At 35.1% G+C, this 18,122-nt stretch overlaps 1 protein-coding gene across 6 annotated transcripts in view; it reads left to right on the forward strand.

Annotated features, from left to right (window-relative positions):
* Window positions 1-18,122, forward strand: part of LOC105866636 (disintegrin and metalloproteinase domain-containing protein 32-like) — a 162,704-nt gene that overhangs the window by 100,246 nt on the left and 44,336 nt on the right. For all 6 annotated transcript variants that reach the window (XM_075997224.1, XM_075997228.1, XM_075997226.1 and 3 more), the window contains one exon: window positions 570-768. In XM_075997224.1, coding sequence (XP_075853339.1) covers window positions 570-768 — 199 coding nt within the window. The remainder of the gene's footprint in view (window positions 1-569; window positions 769-18,122) is intronic.

The following is an 18,122-nucleotide window of genomic DNA, read 5'->3' on the forward strand; positions in this document are numbered from 1 at the left end:
AGTGTCGACTGGAAGTCATCAGTTAAGAATTAGGACATAGATGCTAATTTAAGATTCTTTATATACATTTTGTTCTACAATGAGTTAATTAACTATAAAATAATTGAGGAGAAAGAGTAGAGTTGGGCTCCTTTCTCTCCAAAGATGCTTATAGTTGAACTGCATCTTTAATCACCCTCCTGGGTCCTCTGCAGTTATTTATGTTTGACATTTGTCACAGAATTTAAAAGTATTCCACACTTACAAACTATGGCTTGAATAAGTATATTTTTTTGGCAATTGAATAAATTACAATATTTTTGCTCAAAAGACATAATTTTTCTAAGCTAACGTGACCTTTCCTCCTTATATTTAAAACACAAATAAATCTTTGGCTTCTATCATATTCAAGTTTTGATATACGTTTTCTCATACATATCTCCTGTTTTAATACAAAAAGGAATTGACATTAATTAATAAATAGATCAAAAGTACAAATGCTTGACACAATTTTCAAATAAATATTGATGAACACAACAATCTTACAAAACAATGTAATAATTTTTTTTTCATGTTCTAATTTTTGTTAGATTGTAAGTGCAGGTGTTGTATGTAGGCCCCCAGCGCATGTTGAATGTGACATCAGTGAGTTTTGTGATGGATCCTCACCAGAATGTGGTCCTGACATAACTATACAAAATGGAAATAAATGCAGTAATAATACATTAATTTGTTATAATGGAGACTGCCCTGATGCTAATCAACGTTGTGAGTCTGTATTTGGAACAGGTAATATCTTTTTGTTACATGTAAATAATTTACCCTCAATATTTTAATTATCAGGACAATGGAAAATATTTGTATATATAATACATTCATATATATTATTTTTCTCTTTAATATATATTAAATTTTTCTCATATTTATTGAAGAATTGACAAAAATTGTTTTTATTTTATTTTATTTTTATTACAAAATATTAAGGGGGTTCAAGTGCTTTTGTTACAAGGATGAATTATATAAAGCTGAAGTCAAGGCTTTTAGTGTGCCTGTCAACAGAATAGTGTATGTTGTACCCACTAGGTAAGTTTTTATCCTGCAACTCCCTCTCATCCTCTGCACTTCTTATTTTCCAGCATCTTTTACAACACTATATGACTATATGTACCTATAATTTACCTCCCTTAATAGTGAAAACATGTTGTTTTGTTTTGTTTTTTTTTTTCTGTTCCTGAGATACTTCACTTAGGGTAATTTTAATTCCATCCAAGTTGCTGCAAAAGATATTCTTTCATTCATTTTTATGGCTGAGTAGTACTCCATGGCATATATAGGCCATAATTCCTTTATCCACTCATCAATTTATGGGCACTTAGGTTGATTCCATATATTTTCAATTGTGAATTGTGCTGAAATAAACATATTTGTGCAGTTAAGTTTTTGATATGATAGTTTCTTTTCTTTTTGGTGGATATCTAATAGTGGGATTGCTGGATCAAATCTAGGTCTACTTTTGGTTCTTTGAGGGATCTCCATACTGTTTTCCATAGGGGTTGTAATAATTTGGAGTCCCACCAATAGTTTATAAGTGTTCCTTTCTCTCTGCATCAATGCCAACATCTGTTGTTTTTTGATTTTATAATAAAGGCCATTCTGACAGTGATAAGGTGGTATCTTCTTGTGGTTTTAATTGTCATTGCCTTGATTATTAGAGATATTGAGCAGTTTTTCATATAGTTGTTCACCAATTGTCTATCTTCTTTTGAAAAACCTCTGTTCATGTCTTTTGTCCACATTTTAATGGGGTTATTTGTATTTTTATTGCTGATTTCCTTGAATTATTTGTAGATTCTGAATATTTGTAATTTCTCAGATGTATGGTTTGTTAATATTTTCTATTCTATAGATTGCTTATTTACTCTGCTGATCACTTCCCTTATTATGCAGAAACGTGTTAATTTAATTATCTGATATATTTATTTGTGTTGTTGCTGTATTTGCCTTTGGGGCCTTTGTCATAAATTCTTTTTTTATTTCAGGATATTATGAGGGTACAAACATTTTGGTTACATGTTATAACTTTGCCTCGCCCAAGCCAGGATTAGAGGCCTGCTTTTTCCCCATACAATGCTTACTGCATCATTATTTGTGAGTTTACCCACCCCCAGTGAATATTACTACCATGTGAACAACTTAGTGCTGATCAATTAGTCCCAATTTTCTGGTGAGTACATATGGTGCTTATTCTTCCATTCTTCTGATACCTCACTTTGGAGGACGGACTCAAGCTCTATCTAGGATAATATAAGAAGTTATAGATCACCGCTGTATTTTGTAATTGAGTGGTATTCCATTGTATACCATATTTTTTATTTATTTATTTTTTATATTTATTTTTTTATTTCCCCAAATTCTGTGGGTACAAATATTGTTAAAGGGTTACATATCTTGCCCCTTCCCCCTCCCCACCCAGCTCTGCCAGAGCTTCAAGCGTGTCCAGTCTTCAAGTGGTGCGCCCTTCACCCACCATGAAAGTGAGTGTGTACCCTTCCCCTTCTGCCCCCTTCCACCTGTTCACCTCCCATTAACAAAATTTTTTTTTTTTACATTTTTGTTACAGTGTGTTTCTTTGCCTCTCCCTAAAAAGGGATAGAGGTAATCCTTTCCCCTCTACAATGCTCATTACATCCTTAAGATGTGGGTCATATTTTATTAATCCAATCTTGGATTGAAGGGCACTTGGGTTGTTTCCACATCCTTGCAATGGTGAACTATGCTGCCATAAACATTCGAGTGCAGATGTCTTTATGATAGAATGACTTTTATTCCTTTTTTTTTTTTTTTTTTTTTTTTTTTGAGACAGAGTCTCACTTTGTTATCTAGGCTAGAGTGAGTGCCGTGGCGTCAGCCTAGCTCACAGCAACCTCAAACTCCTGGGCTGCAGTGATCCTTCTGCCTCAGCCTCCCGAGTAGCTGGGACTACAGGCATGCGCCACTATGCCCGGCTAATTTTTTATATATATATCAGTTGGCCAATTAATTTCTTTCTATTTATAGTAGAGACAGGGTCTCGCTCTTGCTCAGGCTGGTTTTGAACTCCTGACCTTGAGCAATCCACCCGCCTCGGCCTCCCAAGAGCTAGGATTACAGGCGTGAGCCATAGCGCCCGGCCACTTTTATTCCTTTTGGTAGATGCCTAGTAGTGCTGTTGCTGGATCAAATGGTATTTCTATTTTCAGCTCTTTGAGGTATGTCCAAATTCTTTTCCACAGAGGTTGTAATAATTTGCAGTCCCACCAGCAGTGTAACAATGTTCCTATCTGTCCATATCCTTGCCAGCATTTGTTATTTTAGGACTTTTTGATAAAGACCATTCTCACTAGAGTTAGGTGATACCTCATTGTTGTTTTGATTTGCATTTCCCTAATGATTAGAGATGTTGAGCATTTTTTATGTTTGCTAGCCAACATTCTGTCTTCTTTTGAAAATTTTTTGTTCATGTCCTTTGCCCATTTATTAATGGGGTTATTTGATTTTTTCTTGTTGATTTTTTTGAGTTCTGCATAGATTCTTGTTATCAGCCCTTTATCAGATGTGTACACAGAAAATATTTTCTCCCATTATGAAGGCTGTCTATTCGCTCTAATGATAGTTTCCTTGGCTGTGAAGAAGCTTTTTAATTTGATCATGCCTCATTTAATTTTTTTGTTGTTCTTGCTGTGATTGCTTTGGGGGTCTTTGTCATAAATTCTTTGCCTATGCTGATGTCTTAAAGTGTCTTCCGTACATTTTCTTCTAGGATTCTTATGGTTTCATACCTTAGGATTAAGTCTCTTATCCATCGTGAATTGATTTTTGTGAGAGGTGAGAGATGGGTGCCAGTTTCAATCTTCTGCATGTAGTTATCCAGTTTTCCCAGCACCATTTATTGAATAAGGATTCTTTTCCCCAATGTATATTTTTGTCTGCTTTGTCAAACATTAGATGACAATGTGCAGATGGTTCCATTTCTGAGTTCTTAGTCCTATTCCAAAGGTCTAAATTTCGGTTCTTGTGCCAGTATCATGCTATTTTGGTTACTATAACCTTGTAGTATAGTTTGAAGTCTGGTAGACTGATACCTCCCAGTTTGTTGTTTTTGCTTAAGATTGCTATGTCTATACGAGGTCTTCTCAGATTCCATACAAAGTGTAGAATTATTATTTCTACATCTTTAAAGAATGATGATGGTACTTTGATAGGGATTGCATTCATTCTATAGATCACTTTGGGTAGTATGGACATTTTAACAATGTTGATTCTGCCAATCCATGAGCAAGGTAGATTTGTCCATCTGTTTACATCTTCTACAGTTTCTTTTCTTAGTGTTTTGTAGTTCTCCCTGTATATGTCTCTCACCTCTTTCGTTAAATATATTCCTAGATATCTAATTTTCTTTGAAGCTAATGTAAAAGGTGCTGCGTTTTTTATTTGATTTTTGGCTTGACTGTTATTGATGTATATAAATGCCTCTTATTTGTGTGCCTTGTTTTCTTCTAGAATATTTATGGTTTCAGGTCTTATAGTTAAGTCTTTAATCCATCTTGAGTTAATTTTGGTATATGACAAGATATAAGGTTCCTGTTTCATTCTTCTGCATGTGATTCTCCAATTTTCTCAGCAGTATCTATCGAATATGGCATCCATTCTCAGGTGTACATATTTGTCCACTTTGTTGAAAATGAGTTGGTCATAGCTAAATGATTTTATCTGGGTTCTTTATTCCATTCCATTCATCTGTGTGTCTACATTTATAACAGTACCATACTTTATTCATTACAATAGCCTTGTAATATAGTTTGAAGTTAGGTAATGTGATGCCTCTAAGTTTGTTGTTTTTGCTTAAGATTTCTTTGGCTATTCAGGCTCTTTTTTGGTTCCATATGAATTGAATCTGTAAATCACTTTAGGCAGTATAGACATTTTAACAATGTTGGTTGTTTCAATCAATGACCATGGAATGTTTTTTCATTTGTTTTTTTTTTTCATCTGTAATATCTTTCATCAGTGTTTAGTAGTTTGCCTTGTAGGGGTCTTTTACCTCCTTGGTTATATTTGTTCCTAAGTATTTAATTTTTTTTGAAGCTATTATAAATGGTATTGAGTTGTTGATTTCAATCTCAGCTTAACTTTTATTAAAATATAAAATGCTACTGATATGTGTGCATTGATTTTGTAACCTAAGACTTTGCTGAATTTATTTATCAATTCTAGGAGTTTTTCATGAAGCCTTTATGGTTTTCTAGATACAGGATCTTATCATCAGAAAACAAGGAGAGTTTGACTTCCTCTTTCCTGATTTGTGTCATCTTTATTTCTTTCTTTTGCCTGATTGCTCTGTTTAAGACTCTCACTATTATGTTGAATACAAGTGGTGACAGTGGGCACCCTTGTTTTGTTCCAGTTCTTAGGGTGAATGTGTTCAACTTTTCCCAATTCAGTATGATGTTGGCTGTAGGTTTGTCATATATAGTTTCATTATTTTGAGGTATGTTCTCTCTATGCCTCATTTCTTGAGGGTTTTTATATGAATAGGTGTCATATTTTATTGAATGCTTTTTCTGCATCTACTGAGATGATCATATACCTTTTGTTTTTACTTCTGTTTATGTGGTGAATCACATTTATTTATGTGTGTGTGTGTGTGTGTGTGTGTGTGTGTGTGTGTGTGTGTGTATAAAACCATCTTTGCATGCCTGTGATGAAACTCACTTGATCATGGTGAATTGTCTTTTTGATGGGCTGTTAATTCGGTTTGCTAGTATTTTGTTGAGGATTTTTGCCAATATGTTCATATGGATTATTGATCTGTAGTTTTCTTTTTTTGTTGTGTTATTTCCTCACTTTGGTATGGAGGTGATACTGACTTCACAAAATGGTTTAGGGAGGATTCCCTTCTGCTAAATGTTATGGAACAGTTTCAGTAAAAGTAGTGCCAGTTCTTCTCTGTAGGTCTGGTATAATCTGGCTGTGAATCTGTCCGGCTGGGGCATTTTTGTTGTTGGGAGATTTTTTAATTACTATTTCAATCTCACTACTCTTTATTGATCTGTTCAGAATTCCTATTTCTTCCTGAATCATGCTTGAGAGGTTGTGTGTCTCTAAAAGTTTACCCCTTTCTTACAAGGTTTTTAGTTTGTGTGTGTAGAGGTTTTCATAGTAGTCACAGATAATATTAATACTTTGTATTTCTTTGGTATCAATTATAATGTCTCCTTTTTCATATCTGATTAAACATATTTGAGTCCTTTCTCTTCTATTTCTGGTTAATATAACTAGTGGTCTATTGATTTTGTGTATCTTTTCAAAAAACAAACTTTTTATTTTGTTGATCTTTTGTATTATTTTTATTTTCTTTTCTTTTAATTCTGCTCTGTGCTTTGTTATTTATTTTATTCTGCTAGCTTTGGGTTTGGTTTGTCATTCTTTTTATAGTTCCTTGAGGTGGGACATGAGGTTAATTTGAGATTTTTCTGTCTTTTTTTTATATAAGCATTTAAGGCTTTTAATTCTGAACTTCCCCCTTGGCAGTGCTTTACTATATTTCATAAATTTTGGAAGCTTGTATCCTGTTTTGTCATTTAGTTCAAAAAATCTTTTGATTTTCATCTTAATAAGGGCATACCTCTAACCCTTGCTAGGGAGAGGCAAAGATATAATATATAACCAAAAGGTTAAAGAAAATTGTTGGGTTTCGGGCAGGTGGGAGGGGGAAGACGAGATGGGTATATACATACATAATGAGTGTGATGCACACCATCTGGGGGATGGACATGCATGAAGCTCTGACTTGGGGGGAGGGGAGGCAAGGGCAATATATGTAACCTTAACATTTGTACCCTCATAATATGCTGAAATTAAAAAAAAATTGTCATTGACTCAAGGTTCATTCAGCAGTAGTTTGTTTAAGTTACATGACTTTGTGTAGATTTGAGAGTTCTTCTTGGAATTGATTTCTAGTGTTATTTCACTGTAGACTGAGAATTTATACATATGATTTCAATTTTTTCTGAATTCACTGAGACTTGTTTTATACTAACACATGATCTGTCTTGGAAATTGTTCCATATACTGTTAAGAATATGTATTCTGTAGTTTTGTGTTAGAATGTTCTGTAACTGTTAGGTCCATCTGTTCTTGAGTCCAATTTAAGTCTAGTGTTTCTTTGTGTATTTTATCCTTCGATAATTCTATCTAGTTCTGTCAGTGGAGTGTTGAAGTTCATGGCTATTATGATGCTACTGTTGATTTCTTTGCTTATATCTAGTAGAATTAGTTTTAAAATCTCGGGGGTCCTATGTTAGGAGTGTATATATTTAGGATTGTTATATCTTCCTGTGCAGTTGCTCTTTTATCATTATATTACAACCATATTTGCCTATTTTAACCATTGTTGATTTAAAGTCATTTTATCTGATATGATAATAGCTACTCCTGCTCACTTTTGATTCCCATTTCAGTGGGATATTTTTTCCCATCCCTTTAGTCTATGAAAGTTCCTGCAAGTTAGAAGCATTTCTTGGAGAAAGCATATATTTGAGTTGTGTGTTTTCATCCATTCAGCCAGTTAATAAAAGTGGAGTATGAAGACTGTTTATGTTCAGTTTCAGTATTCATATGTTATATACTGTTGTGTTCATCATGTTGAATGATACTTTGTTGTTTTGCTTTCCCTCTTGTGCTACTGTTTTATTTAAGAGCTATGAGCTTTAATTTTCAAGTGTTTTTACATTGGTAGTTATTGATTGTTCTGTTCCATACACAGAGCTGTTTGGAGCATTTCCTGTAGTGTAGGTCTAATGGTGACAAATTCCCTTAGTGTTTGCTTTTATGGGAAATACTTTATTTCTCCTTCACTTATGAAATTTGGTTTTGTAGAATACAAAATTCTTAGCTGGCATTTATTCTGTTTAAGAATACTAAAAGTAGGACCCTAATCCCTTCTTGTTTGTAAGGTCTGTACTGAGAATTCTGCTGTTAGTCTGATGGACTTTCCTTTGTTATTTAGTTGTTACTTTCATCTTATAGCTTATAGAATTTTCTCCTTTATTTTGACATTGGCCATGTGATGACTGTGTATCTTGGTGATGTCCTATTTGCTATGATTCTGCCAGGTATTCTATGACCATGTTGTAGTTGGATATCTAAATTTCTGTTGATAACAGGGAAGTTATTCTAGATTATTCCCTTGAATTGGTTTTCCATGCTTTTTGCCTTTTCTTCTTCCTCGGTGATAACTGTGATTCTTAAATTAGTTCATTTTACATAGTCCCCTATTTCTCTGAGTGATTATTCATTCTTTATTCCTGTTTTTCCTACATTTTTTACTGACTGGGTTAATTCAAAACCCATGTTGTCAAGCTCTAAAATTCTTTATTCTCCTTGTTCTAGTCTGTTTTTAAGGCTTTCTGCTGTATTTTTAAATTCCCTAAATGACTTTTTCATTTCTTTACATTCTGTTTGATCTTGTTATCTAACTCTTTAGAGAATTTTTCATTCATATTCCAAATTATTATTTTTTGTTTCTTTTGTTTTGGTTTTCAACTTTCTCATATGTCCTATTTACTTCATTTGCCATCCATATTCTGAATTCAAATCTGACATTTTGACAATTTATTTTAGGTTGGGATCCATTACTGGAGACCTATTGTTATCCTTTGTGGGGGTCATACCAGCTTTTAAAAAAGTATTCCAGAGTTTTTATGCTGGTCCCTTCTCATCTGAAACCTGTTCTCTCAGCTTAAGACAGATAAGTTTGCAGCGCCCCTGTTCTCCTCTGCTGAGAATTCTCTTACTTAGTGAAAAGAAAGAGTAGTCCCTGGATGGGTCACTTGTGTCCTGCACACTGGAGGATTATCCCATCAGGAGAGAGGCAGATACACTGACAGCCTGTCATGCAGCTGTTCTCCTGCATCATCCTATACCCCTGTGGTCATCACAGTCCAAGCAGTTGCTGGGGGATATTTGTGTGGAATAGTGGTATGGTCCCCAGGCTGCTGTCAGAAGCATGGACAGGGGCCTGGGCAAGTCTCTCTCCATGCAGGCTTGTGGAGTGGGTATTTGTTCTGCCTATGTCTTCAACAGCAGTAGCAGTGGTGGCTAGATGAGTCATGAGACTGCAGTAACTGGATGGCTCACAAGACAACAGTGGCTGAAAGGCCCCATGGTACCTGGTAATGGTACACATGAGAGCTTCTACCTTCCCCACTCGCTCCCAGCCCAGTAGGGACAATGGAAAGTGGCTGCAGTGGAGTCAACCCCTGTGTAGACTGGCCACTGTGGGAGTAAGAGCTCACAATTGTGTAAGTTGCAGTGACCCATGATTGGAAGCCATTGGGTCCCCACTGTTTTGGCTCTCCAGTATAATGCTGCTGCAGTCTCTAAGCAGCCCCCTGATCAGTTCATAGGCATACCATGGGTTGGGGGCCTCTCACAGCTTGTGATGCAGTGTCCATGGGGATATTGTGGAGCCCCAGGGTTTTCTCCTCTAACCCCTTGCCCATGTGTGAGTGCTTTCCCCAGATACCTTCTGATTTGCCACGTGGATCCCCCTGCCTCCCTCTCCTTCACTTTGGGGTCTCTAGTCATGTCTCTGATGATTCACAATGCTCTCTCTAAGGTGATTCATCCATGAGTGAACATGTGCTTGCAACTCTCAGTCCTCTCATTGAGAGTGGTTTGTGCAGATTACTTCTAGTCTGCCATTTGTCTCTAGATCCAAAAATTGTATGTTTTAATATATGTGACTTTGTGTTTGATATATCTGTACATTGTGAAATATTTGCCACAATCAAGCTAATTAGCATATCCCTCACCTCACATAATTACCATTTTCTTATTTTCCCTTTTAAAATTTATTCAAGTCTATTGTCTTAGCAAAGTTCAAGTTTACAAAACAGTATTGTTTACTATAGTCATATTGTTGTATTAATATCTTTGATCTCTTAATTTTTTTTTTATTTTGCATAGCTAAAGCTTTCTACCCCTTAAGCAGCATCTTTCTATTTTTTTCTGTCCCCTAACCTCTGGCAGCCATTATTCTACTCCATTCTTCTTTGAGTTTGACAATCTTAGATTCTACATGTAAGTGAGATTATGTGGTATTTATCTCTCTATTTCTGGCTTATGTCACATAGCATTATGTCCTCCAGGTTCATCCATTTTATTGCAAAGGGCACAATTTACTTCTTTACACAGGCTGAATAATATTGCATTTAGTCTGTCTATGTATGTGTGTATCACTTTTTAAATCTATTATCTGTTGAAGGACATTTACATTGTTTCCAAATCTTGGCTATTGTGAATAATAGAGCCATAAACATGATGCTGTACATATCTGTTTGAGATGCTGATTTCCTGTGCATATATCCCCAGTAATGGGATTGCTGAGTCATAAGTTAGTTCTTTTTTAATTTTTGAGGAAGCACCATACTGTTTTCATAGTAGCTATGTCAATTTACATTCCCACCAACAGTGAAAAAGGACTCCCTTTCTCCATATTGTCACCAACATTTGTTTATATTATTTTGTCTTTTCAATGATGTTAGTCATTCTAACAGATGTGAGGAAACATCTTATTGTGGTTTTTGTTTTTCATTTCACTGGGGATTAGGGATGTAGAAAATTTTTCATATACCTGTTGTATGTTTTCTTCAGAAAAAATGTTTATTCAGTCTTTTCCCCATTTTTAACCAAGTCTTTTTTGGTTTTATTTCTACTGAGTTTTATGAGTTATTTTTATATTTTGGAAACTAATCCCTTATCATATATATGGTCTGTAAATATTTCACCCTGTTTGATAAGTTGGCTTTATAAGATATATTGAGCTATAATTTTATTTTCTTATGTTGTCTTTGTGTGGTTTCAGTATCAAGGTAATACTAACATCATAAAATGACTTGGGAAATTGTCCTTCCTCTTCTATTTTTCTATATGAGTTTGTGCAGGATTGGTATTAATTCTTTTAAAATTTTGTAGAATTCAACAGTGAAGCCATCTCGACCTAGAGTTTTCTTTGTGGATATTTAGTGATTCAATCTCTTAACATGTTACAAGTTTATTAAGTCTTTTTTTTTTTTTTTTACATTAGGTTTGATAGGTTGTATTCCACTGCCTTCCCTCCATTGTTTCTGATGACAATCTTTGTAGAATTTCTTTGTGAGTGGTGCTTCTCTTTTCTTTTGCTGCTTACAAGATTTTCTGTCTATGACTTTCAGCATTTTAACCATTATGTGTCTGTGGGTTTCTTTGTATTTATCCTACTTAGAATTTGTTGAGCTTCCTAGTTGTGTAGGTTATTTTTATCAATAAATTTGAGAAGTTTTCAGTTATTAATTCTTTGGACAATTTTTCTTCTCCTTTCTATCTCTCCTCACTTTTTTATGCTCCCATTATGTGTATGTTGGTCAGCTTAATACTGCCCCACACTTCTGTGAGGCTCTGTTTATATTTCTTATTTTTTTTCGTGTTTACTCTTTGGCTTATATAATCTCTATTGGTCAATCCTTAAATTTGTTAATTCTTTGTTCTGCCAGTTCATATCTGTTTTTCCTCTCTAATAAATATTTTATTTTAGGCATTATACTTTGTATTCTAGAATTTTCTTTTGATTCTTTAGAATAATTAATACTTTATTAGTTTTATATAATAATTTTTGTCTCTTTTCTGATATTCTCTATTTGTCATAACATTGTTATTGTACTTTACTACGTTAATCATACTTTCTAGTTCTATGTACCTATTTATAATGGCTACTTTGAATTCTTTTTTGTTAAATCCAACATCTGGTCATTGTTACAGGCAGCCTATTGTGTTTGCTTTTTTCCATATTATAGGTTGTACTTTTCTGTTTATTTGTATAGTTTATAATTTGGGGGGAAAACTGTACATTTTAGAATATATGTTGTAGCAATTATGGGTATTGGCTTCCTCTCCCTTTTCCCAACACTTATTACTTTTTATTGTTTAGTGACTGGCTAAATAATTTTAGTGATTTGCCAGATCCCAGCCCTCAAAATGTTAAACCTCTGATGTTGCACAGCTTTGGGTATCCTCACAGTCACCCTGAGATGACAGATGTATTGGTAGGCTGTCTTTCACTTTTTCTTTGACCATACCTACCTGTTAAATTCCACTATTTGCCAACTGACTGCTTCATTGCTTTCACAAATTCCCTGAGGCATACTTTCCTTTATAAACAAACTAATATAATGGCGTCTCCTTCAAATAGTTTCTGAGGCCAATGTTTGATATTTTTTTGTTACTATGAGAGTTCCTTCTAGGTGACTTACTTCCCAGTTCTCTCCTAAAAACCAGCCAGCCTATGGTCTAAGCTGTATCATTATTAGATCCATAAATTCCTGTTAATTCTTTTTCACCACAGTCTTCACTGTCCTTAAGAGCACCTTCATATCTAAACTTCTCCATGATATATTGAAAATGAACTCAGTTCCCTTAGACAGAAATTAGGAGCTATATGTTATACAGCCTACTTCTTCACACAAGTAAAATCTCTGATCTGGATCTCTGAAGCTGGAAGGGTAATAATGGCAAGCTTCTGAGTGATATCCCCACTCTAGGGAGTGGGAGGAGGTAGTCTGATGTCCTTTTGTGTTTCCTCTCCTGGTATGCCTCACAAGTCAGGCAAAGGGATATGGTGCCCCAAGATTCTCATGTGTCACACCCAAGATAGAGCTGTCATTCCATGAAGTGAGGGTTGAGGAGAAGCTCCTGCCTCTCTAAGGCACTCACTCAGGACTGACTAAGTACCAGCAAAACAGGCAGTTGCAAGCAGGATGATAAATTGAAGCCCTGCTCCTCTTAAGAAGAAAGCCTTTCAGCTGGATGCTGGAGGAAGAAGAAACCCTGAGTTCTTTGCTATCAAATTCTGGAGCAGTCTTGCTCACTGGGAAGAGGGAGGAAGGAAGTAATCTTGTTCTGATACCACAGTCTCTCACTTTCTTGATCACATTTTTGTGAAATTTCATAAACAAATGTTTCTCCATTTGTTGTTTGCCCTTAGGACCATTTCTAGAAACTTCAAGTGATCGTTTCTTAAATAATTGTCATTTGGGAGCTGGTCAGCTGAGCTCCTCATGCTGTCATCCAAAAATTGATATCTCTTCCCTTTGATATGTTATTTTCATTTTACCTCTGGCTACTTAAAAAGCATTTTCTCTTTTTCACTGGTTTTCAGTGTTTGGCTTATGATGTAACTTGCTTTTATTTTTATTTAAGTTGGTTCTCCTGATTATCCTTTTTATTTTTGATTATCTTTTGTTGATCTTAATTTATTCATTAAGCTTTCCTTGAGCTTTTTAGATCTGTGAATTTATAGTTTTTGTAAAATTTAGGCCTGCAAATTTATAATATGAAATTTATTATTTTAAAAATATTTTTTATATTCCTTTCTTTTTACTATCCTTGTGTAATTCTAATTACATTTGGGTTACCCTGATATATACTGACAAATCACTAAGGGCATTTTTTCAGTGTTTTTCTCAGCCTTAAATCTACATAATTTGTTTTTGATAGTTTCTATTGCTGTGTTTTCAAGTTCACGTTCTTTTCTTCTGAAGTATCTAGTATGTCATTATGTCCATCCTGTGAAATTTTAATTTGTTGGTTTTTAGCTCATTCAATGGGATTTTTATTTCATAATTTTCAGAGCTACCATGTTTTATGGTTTATTTTTACAATATCTATTTTGTCTTTATTTTTAAATTTTTCTTTAAATTCTTGTAATAAAATACTCCTCAACTTATGATGGGGTTACCTCCTGATAAACCCATCATGAGCTGAAAATATAATAAGTTAAAAATAAGTTTAATATGTATAATGTCACAGATATAGAAAAAATAATTTTACGCTTCGTATGGAACCAAAGAAGACCCCGAATATCAAGAGCAATTCTAGGCAACAAAAACAAAATGGGAGGCATTAATATGCCAGATATCAAACTATACTACAAAGCTGTAGTAATTAAATCAGTATGGTATTGGCACAAAAATAGGAATATTGACCACTAGAACAGATGTGAAAATCCTGATATAAAACCATCCTCGTATAGCCATCTAATCTTTGACAAAGCAGACAAAAACATACGCTGAGGAAAAGAATCCCTTTTCAATAAATGGTGCTGGAAAAACTGGATAGCCACCTGTAGAAGGCTAAAAAGGACCCACACCTTTCACCTCTCACAAAAACCAACTCACGCTGGATAAGAGACTTAAACCTAAGGTATGAAACTATTAGAACTCTAGAGGAAAAAGTTGGAAACACTCTCCTAGACATCGGCCTGGGCAAAGAGTTTATGAAGAAGTCCCCAAAGGCAATCACAGCAGCAACAAAAAGAAATAAATGGGACATGATCAAACTACAAAGCTTCTGCACAGCCAAAGAAATAGTTATGAAAGTAAACAGACAACCTACAGAATGGGAAAAAATTTTTGCATCCTATGCATCCGATAAGGGACTGATAACTAGAATATACTTAGAACTCACGAAAATCAGGAAGAAAAAATCAACCCCATTAAAAAGTGGGCAAAGGACTTGAACAGAAACTTTTCTAAAGAAGACAGAAGAATGGCCAACAAACATATGAAGAAATGCTCAACATCTCTAATCATCAGGGAAATGCAAATCAAAACCACAATGAGATGTCACTTAACCCCAGTGACAATGGCCTTTATCAAAAAATCTCCAAACAATAAATGCTGGCGTGGTTGTGGAGAGAGAGGAACACTCCTACACTGCTGGTGGGACTGCAAACTAGTTCAACCTCTGTGGAAAGCAATATGGAGATATCTTAAAGCGATACAAGTGGTTCTACCATTTGATCCAGCAATCCCATTGCTGGGCATCTACCCAAAAGATCCAATGACACTCTACAAAAAAGACACCTGCACTCGAATGTTTATAGCAGCACAATTCATAATTGCAAGGCTGTGGAAACAGCCCAAGTGTCCATCAATCCAAGAATGGATTAATAAAATGTGGTATATGTATACCATGGAGTACTATTCAGCTCTAAGAAACAATGGTGACATAGCACATCTTATATTTTCCTGGTTAGAGCTGGAACCCATACTATTAAGTGAAGTTTCCCAAGAATGGAAAAACAAGCACCACATATACTCACCGGCAAATTGGTATTAACTGAACAGCACCTAAGTGGTCACATAGGTACTACAGTAATAGGGTATTGGGCAGGTGGGGGGGGCGGGTATATACATACATAATGAGTGAGATGTGCACCATCTGGGGGATGGTCATGATGGAGACTCAGACTTGTGGGGGGAGGGGGGGAGTGGGCATTTATTGAAACCTTAAAATCTGTACCCCCATAATATGCCGAAATAAAAAAAAATATGTATAATGTCATAACTTAGTTTAGCCTAATTTAAACATGCTCAGAACACTTACACTAGCCTGCACTTGTGCAAAATTATCTAACACAAAGTTTATTTTATAATAAAGTATTGAATATCTCATGATATATTGAAAAGATCAAAATTCAAGATTCAAAGTACAGTTTCCACTGAATACATATTGCTTTTTACACCATCATAAAGTTGAAAAACTGTAAATTGAACCACTATAAGTTGGGGCCCATTTGTAATCAGTGCCTTAGAGCTCCTCTGTGTAAATTATATCATATACATTATTTCTGGGACCTTTTTATTGACCTACTTTTCTCTTAGTTAATGATCACATGTTTTCCCTGCATATTTTATATCTAGTAATCATTGATTTGATACTTGTTGGCTGACTTCTTTGTTTTCTGAATTTGTTATCTTACTTTAAATAATGTTCAGGACATTTTATTCCTTAGGTAGGCATTCTAACATACTTGTGTATCATGTTGACTCCTTCAAAGCTTAAGTGTAAGGCTAGTGCTACTTTAAAGTACCCCTCACTGTAGGACTTATGTGCTCTGCTATTAATGCTTGTTATCCCTGGTGTCTTGACTGAATGTCGTATGTTTTCAATTAGGTCTTTCAAGTATGGCTAGTCAGAATTTGGAAGTTTCCCAACCCTGTGAAAACTCTAATAGTTGTTTATCTTACACATCCCCAGTTGTTTTCCACTGGTAGATGTTCTTCAGCCAGGTTTATGAAGTCTCTTCTTATGCGTGTGTAGTTCAGTATTCAGGCAGAGAGTCTAGACAGCCCCTACGCAGTCTTTCTGGCACTATTCCTCTATGTAGCTCCTTGTTCTAGCCACTACAGTCTTCCCAACTTTATTTTCTTCCCTTCAGCTCATCAAGATTGTCATGTTTTACTTCTCCTTGTACTGAAATTCAGTAACATAATCACTATAGACAGAAAGCTGGGGCAATTGTAGTTCTTACCTTTTGTTTTCCTTCTCTCAGTATCAATGTCCTGCTTTGTTATCCACCTACAACATCCATTTTGTAATATCTGAAAATTGTTTCAAATATTTCATTCATTTATCTATTTGCTCATGACTATAGGATAAGTCTGGTTTCAGTTACTCTGTCATAGCTGGATAAAGAAGTCTTTCATCTTCAGTTTTGAAGAACATTTTTATGTAGCATTGCATTCTGTTGACAAATTTGTTCTCTCATCATGTATTGGTACCATTCTTTGTGCAGTGGCTTATACTGCTGCCAGTGTTACTCCTCTCAAGTTCTACATCAGTTGGTTTTTTTTACTGATGCTGTATGTAATGTGACTACCTCCCCACCTGCCTTTTTAGGTATTCTCTTTATCTTCTAATATGACTAGGTATTATTGTCATTTGTTTTCTTTTTAACATGCCTGGAGATTTTTTTTTGTTTTTTGTGGGGTTTTTTTGGATTTGTAAGGTTTTGTTTTCCTCAAATTTCAAAGGTTTTTGGCTATGTGTATCTTCAAATATTTCCCACCCCCCATTTCTCCCTCCTCACCTTCTTCAGCTCCAATAGCATATATTTTAGACCACTTGGAATTAGACACACATCACTGAAACTCCACTCTTTTTCTTTCTTTCATTTTTTCTGTATTTATTTTAATTTATTTATTTCAGACTATCACAGGGCTAAAAATGTTTAGGTTACATATATTGCCTTTGCCCCACCCGAGTCAGATCTTCAAGCATGTCCATCCCCCAGACGTTGCACACTGCACCCATTAGTTGTGCAAGGTGTGAATATACCCACCCTCCTCCTACCTCCCATTTTCCCAGTACCCAGACTGTTATTACTATATGTGCATGTAAGTGTTGATCAGTTAATACCAATTTGATGGTGAATACCATGCAGGGTTTTTTTTTTCCCATTCTTGTGACACTTCACTTAGAAAATAGGGCTCCAGGTCTATCCAGTGAATTAATAAAATGTGGTATATGTATACCATGGAGTACTACTTAGCCACAAAAATCAATGGTGACCTAGCACCTCTTGAATTATCTTTTTCTTCTTTTTTAAAATGTTTTTTTTTCTCTCTCTCTCTTTCCTTCTGCAGTACCCAATCTACTATTAAGTTCATACAATTAATTTTACTTTAGATACTGTGTATTTTTGTTCATTTTTTGATTCATCGGCAGGGTCCTTAAATCTCAGGAATGCCAGAATACATGGACTACTCAATTTCATTCTGTTTTCCGGCTTCACTTTGACTGCTGCTTTCTTGGCATGGTGTGTGTGTGTGTGTGTGTGTGTGTGTGTGTGTGTGTGTGTGTGTAAGGAGATTGTTGAACATATCATTTAATTTTATATTTGAGGATCTTCCAGATTCCAGTCTATTCCTTTGGCTCATTTCCAGCCAAGGCTTAGCTTACCTCATCTCTCCTTCTGTGGCAGACATATTCTTTCATTCCTTCATATCTAGATGAAGCACCTGTACTCAGGTTTAGAAGCTGCTCTGACTCTCTGCTCACACATGAAAGCCTCAATTCTATCTGATATGCAATTTATTCAGATTTTCTTGCATCCAGCTCTCTTCCATAATTACATGAAGAACATAATATTTATCTTTTTGCATTTTCCTGTTGTTACTGCAGGAGCAAATATTTCTTAGCATTCCTTTAGATACTAACAAAAAACAGAAATCATATACATGAACATTTGGGATGTCCTCTTTGCTATTATGGTACCAAATACA

Source organism: Microcebus murinus, chromosome 24, assembly GCF_040939455.1.
Source record: "Microcebus murinus isolate Inina chromosome 24, M.murinus_Inina_mat1.0, whole genome shotgun sequence".
Lineage (NCBI taxonomy): Eukaryota > Metazoa > Chordata > Mammalia > Primates > Cheirogaleidae > Microcebus > Microcebus murinus.